The 12,759-nt window shown below is 42.0% G+C and overlaps 1 protein-coding gene across 1 annotated transcript; it reads right to left on the minus strand.

Moving 5' to 3' along the window:
- Positions 1-1,161: 1,161 nt before the first annotated feature.
- Positions 1,162-10,057, minus strand: ARL6IP1 (ADP ribosylation factor like GTPase 6 interacting protein 1). The gene is made up of 6 exons (XM_035022358.1): positions 9,935-10,057; positions 7,646-7,779; positions 7,058-7,177; positions 3,999-4,116; positions 3,307-3,391; positions 1,162-2,899 (listed from the first exon to the last, which is right to left on the minus strand). Exons 1-6 carry the CDS (start codon positions 9,968-9,970, stop codon positions 2,781-2,783), a joined length of 612 nt encoding a protein of 203 aa, XP_034878249.1. The 5' UTR covers positions 9,971-10,057; the 3' UTR covers positions 1,162-2,780.
- Between the last annotated feature and the right edge of the window lie 2,702 nt (positions 10,058-12,759).

Here is a 12,759-nt window from a genome sequence, read left to right on the forward strand (position 1 = left end):
TTACATGCTCTATCAATTGAGCCAGCCAAGTGCCCCCATTCACTGTTCTTCACACAACTGACTGCAAATGACCTCCTCTCATGGGGCGCCTGGGTGGCTCAGTTGGTTAAGCGACTGCCTTCGGCTCGGGTCATGATCCTGGAGTCCCGGGATCGAGTCCCGCATCGAGTCCCGCATCGAGTCCCGCATCGGGCTCCCTGCTCGGCGGGGAGTCTGCTTCTCCCTCTGACCCTCCCCCCTCTCGTGTGCTCTCTCTCTCTCATTCTCTCGGTCTCAAATAAATAAATAAAATCTTTAAAAAAAAAAGACCTCCTCTCAGTATCCTATAAACTCTTGGATGGGACCTCCACTGGAGGTGGTGCCAAGGCAAATGTCAAAAAGGGACTTTTGCTGTGGCCAGAGCTGGCCTGGGAAGCCAGCCAAATGAGACTAGCCTGACAATGAATCACAGATGCATGGTAGAAGACCAGCACTTCAAATATCAGGTGACCATGGAGAGACCTACAGTGACTGGGTTAAAATTTCCCTTTTCTGGAGATCACCAAAACCCCAGGAGATTCTAAGAAGCCAAACTTTTGGTGGGAGGGACAAGGGTCAGAGGGCTTGTCATTTGAATCTGTTCCCAAGACCCACGAAGTATAAACAGGCCCATTGATAAAAACATCCATTTTTTTAAGTAAACTCTATGCCCAATGTGGGGCTCCAACTCACAATCCAGAGATCAAGAGTCGCATGCTCTACTGACTGCATGAGCAGGGTGCCCCCCAATTTAAAATTTTTCATAATTAGAGTTCAAAGTGCAGATAGAAGTCAAACACCAATAAGCAAGCACTGAACTCTGAGCTGGACCCTGAAGCAGAGATAATCATGACAGGACGTCTCATGAGCCTGCATCGTTCCCTGCCTGTTCGTCCAGTGTGGTCCTCTCACACTCATCTTTGGCCAATACTTACTCATTCTGTCTCCTTTTCCATCTAGCATGGTGCCTGAATGTTTGCTGGAGGAATGAATTTACACCTTTTCTTTCATTTTGTTCTTAAAAAGAACCGTGTAGGCACATAATGATCACCTAGGGTTGTTCATTAACTGGATGCACAAATCCAATCATGTAAACAATGTAAACACCTTAACAGCTAAGGTATAAAAAAGAAGACACACAAGGAGGGATTCCAGCTTTTTTATTTTCCCCCTTTTACATAAAACAAAGTAGAAGAAATAATACAAGATTAAAACTGTAAAAGTAGTTAATTGGTAGAACACATATACACAAAAAAATCCAGATAGCAAGATAGGCTTATCTACAATGAGGAAACACATGTAAAAATTAAGGTAGTTTGTAGTTTTCATAGGAAACATTAAAAAAAAAAAAATCAAACATATGCTACAATGGGTGCCACTGTTTACAGTAATATTGAAGGGGAGAAAACACTTATTTAGGGGACAGATACACCATAAGGTCCACCATCAGTGCAGTAAATTCACAAAACTATATTACAGCTAGTTAATCAGAGTTTAAGAACTGTTCCCAAATGTCACATTTTCGGCCCTCAGAGGTTCATGCCTACAGATTTCAGCTATTCTAAATTTCTAGCTACTGAGAGGGAGAATGATTCTAAGACACTTTCCAAGCAGTTACAAAATTTCTGTAGACCAGAGGCCACCTATCGTTGCCAAAAGTCTGCTCTCCCCAGCAGCCCTTGCACTCTTCAGAGAGAGAGATCTAGGAAAAAAGTCAGATGCCAGCATAAACACCACCTCCTGTGCCAAATCTCTGGGGACCAAAGCAGCCAGCAATTACCTTCAAATAAGAATCTTGAGGCTTACCTTCAAAGGCTTAGTCTGGTCTTGAAAAATTAGTAGGCTAAGGTTATTTTCTACTGAAATGACTCTTGACTAAGTATAGGAAGACTTCTGTCCTTTATTGGCTGGTGTTGAAGTGAAGGTCATAGACCTGAGTCTTAACCTATTACATACTTTAGTTTCAGTCAGCTGAAAACCTGAAATTAAAAATATGCTAAAAATCCTAAACACAAACTTCTGGAAGCCTGCTGTTAAAAAGCCTCTAAGGATCTACTAACTTGGAAGTCTAAGAGCAAGGAGAGACGAGCTCAAAGCCTGTCATATTCCCCGTTTGGGAGGAAAGATCAATGTTTCTTACAAATTACTAAGTTTTTCACAAGGCAGAAACCAGCACATACTAGGGCATGGAATTGGTTTCATTTTATTCCAGAGGATTCTTCTCCCATTGTATAGAAACAGCATGAGGAATGAATCTTAATTGGTCTCTTCATTGGAAGTGGTCAACTTGGTCTCTGTATTCATGAAGCCAGGCAGTTTAAGCAGACTGTGGAAGCAGACAGTAGAACCAGCTTCCTGTAGCCACAGACCACTAACTCCTATCTAGCTAAAGCAAAGATCAACTGGAACAATTATCCAAAGTCACAGTTAACTGTACTAAAAGGTGAAGTTCACCACTATATTATTTTAAAGGAAGTTGCCTAAAAGTAAGAATGCAATTAACCTGGGTGGAGAAAAATCAAAACAAGTCGTACTCACGAATGAGTTGTCCATATAAGGCCAACTGATGAGAATGCATCCAGCTACACTTCACATGAAGACACTAAAGCCTTACTCGGCAAGTCTGAATTTCTACGCACTAAGGGCAAAAGAGGGAGAGCAAAGAGCTACTTCTGTAACATTTTAGTATCCAGACAGCATAACAGAAACTGTTCCCAAGGACAATGTATATGTCATTCATTACACTGAATAAAGCAGATGCATTATTCATTTTTCTTTTCTTTTTGTTTGAGAAGCTTATTTATCTCCCTTTTGGCCATTCCAATGTACTTCAAAATGATTCCATGCTGGTTTAATCCAGGAAGCAACAGTAAGAAAGTCACTTAAAAATAAACAAAATGAAGGAGACAGCAATTAATTTCCTCTAGATTATTACATTTTATAGAAGTAGTTTCCCAGACTATTAGGCACTCTAATGGGAGGAACCAATAAAAAATCCATTACTTTCATTGTATTTATCCCCGGAAACTTCTGCTATCACACCCCTCAAACCTCAAATAACACACACTGCTTACTTTTACCTCTCGCATGTCACTTTCTACCTTGGTTATTATGTTCTGTTTTAATTTACTGTATGACCACAAACTCCCAGAAAACAAGGACATCTCTCTATACTCCCAATTCCTCCATCTGTGCCTTAATCTTATAAACACACACATATTTGTTGACTAAGTTCCAATCAGACTTCAGTGGCCAGAATATGCCTATAGTTCTTCCTCAAAGACTTACCTATCAGATAGGTGAGCAGCAGGTTGTGGACTTGCTGTCCCACCCAAGCAACCGCAGCAAGAGAAACGATCATGGTCATGAAGTACTAAATAATGAAAACAACAAAAATTTATCAAGTCCTAGAAAAAGACTAGGAAGCTTAACTGTAGGATGTTGTTTCAAAGGTTGGAAAATAATCCAGTATTTATTACCACTTTTCTTTAAAGAGACCTAGTATTTATACATTATATAAAATCCATAGAAAACTCCACTAGATCTACTTTATAAAATTTACTCACATTCCCTCCTAGAATTACTATAATTCTCTGTATAAATTAATTTACAATACATTATACTACTTTTACAATTAATAATTCACATTGTGACCTTATGTGAAGCTAAAAGATAAGAGAACAAATGCTTTTTATTTGTCTTTTATTTCAGTAAGTAAAAAGAAACAAAAATTTTGCTCTACTAGAGTACAAAATTAAATGGAAATGTCATTTAACTTCCAGTAATTCAGTCTAATTCATACAAACATTTATGAATGTACTCAGAGGAGTTAAACCAATGGATAATGATAAATATCAAACTACTGAATATAAATATTAAACTATTAAAACAAAAAGGCTATCATTAGACTACAATGAAGTAAAAATAGACCCAATCTTAAAATTTTGCTTTACTGAAATAAGTCAAAACTAAAAAAGTACCATTTTAGGCTTTTCTTCCTTTAGTGTAAAGAGGCGTTTCCACCAGCCCACAGCTCTGCGTCGAGTTTTTACCAGATTGCTACAAATTTCATGGAATCTTTGCTGTTGCTCAGTGGTCCTACAAAAAAATTTTCCCCTTCACTATAAGCAAGTCTTTATAGTAAACAGAAATATATCATCTTCTCAAATTTAAAAAACTATCCCCTAAAGAAAGTTTAAATAAAAAACAATTCACATTATCTTATAATCGTGAAAGTTTCTGTACCATTAAGACACCATGGAAAACTCGGGAATAAGTTTTTACATAAAGACATGTGTACGTACAAAGCAATGGTAATCCGTGCTTCTAAAACCACATTTGGTTAATTATAGTAACAAAAGATTCAAGGCTACTATGGGCCATGCAGAAATCAGTATAAACTAATTTCTCTACTCCTATATTATTTTTCAAATCCAAAAGAATTCTGGGTTGTAGCCCATCAGTGTCTCACTATTTTGAGGAAGATGTGAAGTTTCTACCCTGCAGCTCTATCTGAGCACTCTTCACTAAGATAATAACTACTGCATTCCAAGCATAATACCCTCAGCTGGGCTTCAGACACTTGATGCCAAGGCAGCAACAAACAGCTCAAATCCAAATTCTTTATAAATTTAGTCCCAGTGAGGGAAAATATAAACAAAACAGCAGTAAAAATATAAAAAGATCCTCCAAGAAAGCCTTTTTTAATGTTTTTTGGATTCTGATTTAAAAACAAAAAAAGTTCACCCTTATACTGTCTTTGCTATACAGATATATTGGCGTAGAACCTACACTGGGGGGTAGATTCCTTTCGCTCCTCTAGTTCCGGTCCCTGTAAAACTGCAGTGATAGATACAGCAGAAGGGCTCCTGATGAGCCCTGGAACTTCTTGTAAACAACTAGAAGATAAACGCCGTCAATGGTCAAGGCTGAATTGTGGCTATGCAACAGTCTTCTTCCTTCCTCATTAAGATCAAAAAATTTTAAAAAAGATCAAAAAATAAAATTGCTCTGGACTGAGCCACATACTGATTACCATGAAACTACCAGTGTTTATTTCTGAAAACTTTTCTCCAGGAGTTATGAATTAGCAGATTAGAATGTCATCTGACTAATAAAGTCAAGGTCAGAGGTAGATTTCCTTTGTTAAGTTGCTACATTACATGGTTACAAACTTGCCCAAAAAACAGCAGCCTAACTCATTACTACATGTGAAAAACAATTCAAAGGGCATTTCCTAACACTAATCTGTTCTGCTAGAAGGGAAACATTTTTAAATAAAATGCTTAAGTATCTCGTAACTTAAGCAAATTCCCCTAAAATGTCCAAATTTGTTCTTAAAGATCCCTAAGGCATGTATTTAAAATTATTTATTTTACAGAATTATTTTATAATTTGCTATTATCAGGGGAACAAAAAAAAACTAAAGGCACATGTAGACCACTGATCAAATTAAACAATCAAGGGAGAAAAGCAACTAGGACCAAAAAAAAAAAAAAAATCTACTCCAGCATCTAGTTTTGTTGATTATTTGGATCAAAAGTGAGAAATGCAACATTCCAGAGGGAAGTTAAAATACTTTTTTTTTTTTAAAAAGATTTTATTTATTTATTTGAGAGAGAGAATGAGAGAGAGAGAGCACATGAGAGGGGGGAGGGTCAGAGGGAGAAGCAGACCCCCCGGTGAGCAGGGAGCCCGATGCCAGGGACTCCAGGATCATGACCTGAGCCGAAAGCAGTTGCTTAACCAACTGAGCCACCCAGGCGCCCGGGAAGTTAAAATACTTTAATGCATCTATTCTGAAGCACTTGCTATGCATTTAGCTAACTACCACTACACTGTGTCAACATCAACCTTAAACACAAGATGCATCTTAAGAGTCAAAATATTTCACAGCACTCAGAACAGTGCCTAACAAAAAAGTAGACATTCAATAAATAGCTGCTCAATAAATGGACAAAAATTTACGTTACTGCTTTCATATTCATTCAAAAATAGCCTGCAGGGGTGCCTGGGTGGCTCAGTTGGTTAAGCGACTGCCTTCGGCTTGGGTCATGATCCTGGAGTCCCGGGATCGAGTCCCGCATCGAGTCCCGCATCGGGCTCCCTGCTCGGCAGGGGGTCTGCTTCTCCCTCTGACCCTCTTCCCTCTCGTGCTCTCTGTCTCTCATTCTCTCTCTCAAATAAATAAATAAAATCTTAAAAAAAAAAAAAAGCCTGTAAACTATAGCATCTTAAATATTAAAGAAAATAAATATAAAATATAAACATACTATTTCTATGGAAAGCTCATTATGAGTTCTGCAATATTTGATAAAACATTACCTCAAAAAAACCTCACTTCAATAAAAAGGTCCAAAAAGGAAAAAAAGGCGAAATAAATGCTAAGGTCCCTGGGTGGCTCAGTCAGTTAAGCCTGCCTTCAGCTCAGGTCATGATCCCAGGATCCTGCTCAGCTGGGAGTGTGCTTCTCCCTCTGCACCCCGCCCCCGCCCGCCCCCCCCCCCCCCCCCCCCCCCCCCCCCCCCCCCCCCCCCCCCCCCCCCCCGGCACCAGGCTCCTGCTTGCGCTTGCAAAAATAAATAAAATCTTAAAAATAAATAAATAAATGCTAAACTGTAAAAGAACTATAGAGATATAAGTACTGGAAATTCATGATTTATAACTGAATCAGCTAAGAAACTCTTCATATAAAAGCAACAATCCTAACCCCTACGTATCCAATAGTTAGACAATTCTTTTTTTTTTTTTTAAAGATTTTATTTATTTATTTGAGAGAGAGAGAATGAGAGAAACAGAGAGCACATGAGAGGGGGGAGGCTCAGAGGGAGAAGCAGACTCCCCGCTGAGCAGGGAGCCCGACGCGGGACTCGATCCCGGGACTCCAGGATCATGACCCGAGCCGAAGGCAGTCGCTTAACCAACTGAGCCACCCAGGCGCCCTAGTTAGACAATTCTATGTGCTTAATTGCAGCACACTAATCACAGCCACCAGGTTCAGTAACTTCACAGAAATTAGCCAAATCATTATACCACCTACCATTTATTGGAGCCAAAAATTCTAGGAGCTAGAATGGGAACAAGGTAGTCAGCCAAGCACAAAAACATAACAAAACAGGAAACACCGGACAGAACAGATGGATCTAGATAGTAGATAGTCCTGTTTAAAAAAAAAAAAATTAATGGTTAGAAAAACAGTCATTATTCCTAGCTGAAGATGTTTATTCACTTAAGTCTTTTGGGTCTCAAAGATGTTATCTGCATTTTTCATTCTCAGTTTCTCACTAGTGGTTTTCTGGGAAGCTTCAGAATGTGATAACATCATAGTTGCAATGGTTAATGTAAATATCAAGAGACAAAACCTTGGGGTCCTCAATACTTTTTAGGAGTGTAAAGGGTCCTAAAGGCCAAAAAGTGTGAGAGCCACTGATTTATTCAATTGCTTTAAGTTACCGAGTTTACTAAGTACTACAAATCCTGAAAACTAGGAGAACTGCTCTAAGAAAAGGCATTCTTTACAGATTACACATTATAAAAGACTTAGGCACTTTCAAAAATGGAGGCTGTGTATTACCTGGGCCCTTTTTAATAACAAGCACAATCCACAGTAATTTAATAGCTCACTTACAGAAACACCAAAGAAACCACACCCATGATGGCAGGTGGAAACCAGGCTCTCTCCCATCTGAGGACTTTATCAGCCATCAGCATCACTTCTCCCCATCCCTGCAGCTGCTCTTCCAGACTTGCAGTCTCTGCAGCCTACATAAGACCAACATGTAAAGCGATCATTTTACTACTCCCAACATTTCTGTGCTTCCTAGAGAGTTAAATTTTTTTAAGACACCAAGAATGTAAAACAGCTCTCAACCAAGTCACTATCTTAAATTAGTTCCTAAAAAATTCTGCAAATTTGGTACCAAAGACAGAAATCCACTTGGGGTCGGGGGGGAGGACAACCTATCATTTAACAATCACCTTCCAAGTCCAAGCACTGGGCTACTCTTCATACCTCATGTAACAATCCTTATAGAGCCCCTCATAGTGTGTGGGATAATGAGACCCATTTAACAAAGAAAGTGACCTCAGAATGGGTAACTAGCTCTCTCAAAGTCATGCATTACTAAGTGGCAGCGATATAAAATTAGATCGCTTTAAGTTTGCTCATTTTTCAGGTGGTGAGAATTGATCTGTTTTGTCATTTCATTGATTTATACCCCTACTTCTAAATCCATTAGGAAAGCCTCTCCCTGAACAGCATTCAATTTTTAAAATAGCTTTGTGTAATGGAATCATTTAGATGCTGGCATCAGTTGCACAATTAAGTAAAACTACTTTCACCAAATTACATGAGGCATCTTAAGCTCAATATATCTCCTCAATACAATGAGTGCTTCTTACACTTACCAGGACATTTGGTTAGACTTCAAATTTCTCTGCAAATCTGACAATCTGCTGAAAGTAGACTTCTGGAAATGAGTCAATGTGGCAAAAAGCCCCTAAACTGATTTTGGTACAGGAAAAAGAACTGAAAGAAACCCATGTGCCCTTATAAATGTTATCACGGGGAAATATACAAAAGACAGAGGACAGTGCAGCCCAGTCTTAATAAAGATGCTATCTATCTGTGCCACACTCATCACTTAGGTGACTTCAACATTTCTGACTTTATATATCATGCTTGATATAGTTAAATATGAGATTACTATGTGCCAGAAAGTCTTTAAGTATTTTATATGCTTATACTTTAATTAATCCTCCCAATATGCTAAAAGGGTGGTATTGTTACAAACCTCATTTTACACATGAAGTAACAGACACAGACAGGTTAAAAGATCTGAACCCAGGAAATCCAAAGCCGAAGGCTTTGTTCTCCTTAAAGTTACACTGCTCTGCTGGAAAGAGCAGCTGAACTCCAGGCCAGGATCCGTCATTTCAATAAACTGTGTGAATTTGGGCAATTCTTTGTGCTTCAAGCAATCCTCTTTAACTGGAACCTGGCTGGGGCTAACTATGCTAACTAAAGAGAAGTGCGTTTGTGTGTTTAAACGAACAGGTCATGCATTTCTAGAAACCAATGCAAAATGAAAATCTCGCACAATCAAAACTTCCCTGCAAAGTCACTTAATTCATTAGCACCTGGGCTCCTGAATATCAAACGTCAAAGATTAAATTCTTTGGTTCCTCTATTCATTGTGGCAACGGACAAAAGGCAAGGACTGCTCTCGTTTTTGCCTAGATCGAGCCGTGAAACTCGCAGTGAGGTTAAATTTGTCCGCCTGTGATACGTCACTGCAGTTCCTTCAGACCCCTGCTTATTCTCAAGTCATCCTGTGACACACACACACCCCTCCCTTACAAACTCCAGACAAACGCAAGGTCCTCCCACTGTCCTTCCTACTGGACCCTGGTCCCAGTTCCCCGCGGTTTAAGCTGTGCCAGCTCTAACAAATTTCGGCAGCAGCCCTTTGACCCTCCACCCCTGCCCAAGTATGGGGGAAAAGAACGAAAGGGCAGCCTGGTTGAAATCAAAGAGGGGGAACCTCGGCTATGACTGGGGGCCTGGGGCTCCAAAGCGCTCGACAGGCCCCTCGCGGCCCTCTGCCCCAGGTTTCACCCCAGGCTTATCGCAGGCCCCCTTCTCCCACTTCCTCTTCATTCCCTGTTCGCGGCGCGAGATCACGCGCCCTCCTCACCCCATCTTGTACCTTCCCCAGGGGATGTTAGGGGTCGACACGTCTAGTGACCGCCACACTGCACCTACCCAAGAGGCCCAAGGGGCGGGCGTCCTCGCCTGCGCCTGGGAACCGGGAGGGAAGGGCCGGGCCCACCACGGGTGATAGGAACGAGGCCGCAAGCGCCGCCAGGCTAAGCCCACCCAAGTCCGGAGGCCCTGCTTGGTTCCCTCACGACTCACCAGCAGGTTGGTGCTGCGATTATCTCCCTCCGCCATCGTCCCTGAGGTGCTGCCTTAGTGGGCGCACACCGCCCCCCAAACGAGCCTTCTACAGAGACCCACACAGCGACCCTAGCGCGAGGGCACGCCCCGCAGGCCGCTTATATAGGCCAGCCACCTTTCCCGACAGTCTCCGCGAAGCCCGCTCCTCATTGGGTGGATTGAATTCAAGTTTCGGGGGAGCCCGACCAACCGCTGCCCAGCGCATGGCTTGAAATTGAGGTCAAAGGAGACGGAGGCCGCTCAGGGCGAGGGGCGGGGACAAGGAACAACCAACCAGCGCCCAGGAGCGGTGGGACGCCCCGCCCAGGTCTTTCGGAAGCGGTTGAACGGCCGCTGCCGTCCCCCCCCCCCCCCCCCCCCCCCCCCGCGGCTTGGTCTGGCCGTGGTATAACCAGAGGTAGCGGCCATGGTAGCTCTCGGGCCATCTTCTGCTGGAGTTGAAAGCAGCTAGGGAGACTTGAGGGACTTGAGTCCTTGAAGAAACAGGACGCGCATTATCAGGCGAAGGGCAGAGATGGGCGCGTGACGCTGACCTCGCTGTGATCAGAGGGGCCTGGTGCCCGTCGCTCTCGCCGCGCCCCCCTCCGGCCGTTCCGTCTCATGCCTGGTCTGGCCGCTCTGGCCCGGCCCCTGGGCGGTTTAGCCCGGACTTGAGGCGCGGACACTCGTGCCCACCCCGTGAGGTTTTGAGGACGAGTGGAAGAGCTGTTTCTGTAAATTGTCGGCAGTTTGCCCCATCTAGCCATTAAGAGTAAGGCCTTAGCTAGATGGAGGAAGGAGGGGGGAACCTGGCATAGTTCTCCAACTTGGGGGAAAAAGCACCGATTTACAAAGGTGGCTTATTTATGTGGGTCTTCAGGGAAATCCTTTGTGGGACAGGGCGTTTCGGTTACTTAGGAAACGCTGAGCTCCTTCTCCATGAAGGGTCTGGTTTTTGACAGAGCCTTGCTTACATTGGAGGTCTTGCTAAGGAAATACGTAAACCCTCTCCTAAGCAGTGGGCTTCGTCAGTAATTTAGGAGCGAGAGTAACTACTAGATAATAATACTAAGATGAATTACTTCCACGTCTTTTCTCTGCAAGATTTCAAAATGCATTAAGTGCTTTGATTTTCAGTAATTAGTCATGCCAGATGTTGACCTGGTCAGAGATGTTTCAGGAAAACTTACCCTAGCTTTTACCTTTCAGCCTTTTATCTTTTTTATAATCACCTATATTATGCCACAAATTTATATTTATTTTAAAAGAATTCCTTAAATAACTACCCAGATTCTTAAGAGAACACATGCTGCCCCTAGGAAAGCCAGTGGGGACAGGAGCAGTATGAGTTTCAAGGAAGGGTGTGAAATTTACCATGGATTTTGGGGGTGGGGGGAGCATCGATGGGGGCAGAAACACTTGAAGAGGGGAAAGCAAGCCTTTGCAAAGGAAGGGGACTCTTCAATAAAGGGCCACTTTGGGGGGAAAATACGGTTTTGTAGGTAAGCAGCAGCCAGTTGATACAGAGATCCCATTGGGGGAGATTTTAAAGCTACGAAGTTTGAGGAGCAGGCCCTGGCCTCCCTCTTCAAAAGAAAATTAAAAGGTCCCAATCCGCAGCCACACAGTGAATATATTAAGCACTGAGTGCAAAATCTTGGTATAGACACGGAAGTATCTCCTTCCAAGGAAGCCACAGAATTTTTATGCTTTAAAAATGACATTTCTACTTTGGGAAATCAGTCTCTGCTACAAAATGCTCCTGGTTCACCCAAGTTCCCAATGTACAACCTAAGACTTCAACACCAGCTTGTGAAATTGAGGTAGGTGAAAAAAATTGAAGCAACTCAAGCAGCACAGGCTCTCCTCTCCCCAGTATTTTTGTTACTGAAGGAACGCGCTCCCACACCCATTTGCAACTTGATAGTCCACGAGCACTGGTACAAGGTCTTTCTGTAAACTTCCAATTGGTTTAATTATTTAAAAACACCTACCCTTAGTGCTTTCTTTTGAGCTTTGTTTTTGTACTACAAAAAGAGGATATGAACCTTTGAAAGGTGCCCCATGACAACACAGTTAACATAAATCTTACAATGATCTAGCAACAAAATGCAATCTGATTTCCAGATATTTAAAACAAGCCAGACATTTTCATTCTGTTTTCCTTCAGAGCTTTCACACCCCAGGGGAATACACATATCAATAATGTCCTGTGGTTTTGTTTCTCAATACTGACAAAGTTAAGCTTAACAAATTACACAATAGTAGAACTTACCCATAGAATTAAAATTTTCACTGCTGCTCAAAAATACTATAGTACTTTGAGGATTAAAAAAAAAAAAAATACAGGGGCGCCTGGGTGGCTCAGTCGTTAAGTGTCTGCCTTCGGCTGGGGTCATGATCCCAGGGTCCTGGGATCGAGCCCCCACATTGGGCTCCCTGCTCGGCGGGAAGCCTGCTTCTCCCTCTCCCACTCCCCCTGCTTGTGTTCTCTCTCTCTCTCTCTCTCTCTCTCTCTCGCTGTCTGTCAAAAACTAAAATCTAAAGAAAAAAAAATTACTTTGAGTGGTGCCTGGCTGCCTCAAGTCAGTAGAGCATGTGACTCTTGATCTCAGGGTTGTGGTTTAAGTCCCACATTGGGTGCGGAGATAAAAAATAAATTATTAAAAAAAAAATACATTGAGAACTGAGCTTTAAAAACATTTTTGGAGATATTAATACTTTTGAAAAACCAAACCTCTACCCATATTCCAAAAGTAAGTTTTCTGGAACCTACTTCGACCAATAAATTCAGAGCTTAAATG

This window comes from Mirounga leonina, unplaced genomic scaffold, assembly GCF_011800145.1.
Source record: "Mirounga leonina isolate KUSES-001 unplaced genomic scaffold, KU_Mleo_1.0 Mir_175, whole genome shotgun sequence".
Classification (NCBI taxonomy): Eukaryota; Metazoa; Chordata; class Mammalia; order Carnivora; family Phocidae; genus Mirounga; species Mirounga leonina.

Excerpts from the sequence above, each read along its gene's own strand:
- ARL6IP1 (XM_035022358.1), bottom strand. The coding sequence starts at position 9,970 with ATGGCGGAGGGAGATAATCGCAGCACCAACCTGCTG. Across the intron at positions 4,117-7,057 it reads ATTTTTGGCTCCAATAAATG|GACCACTGAGCAACAGCAAA; the intron begins GTAGGTGGTATA and ends ATTTTTTTGTAG. Across the intron at positions 2,900-3,306 it reads GCTGCTCACCTATCTGATAG|TGACTTTCTTACTGTTGCTT; the intron begins GTAAGTCTTTGA and ends TTTATTTTTAAG.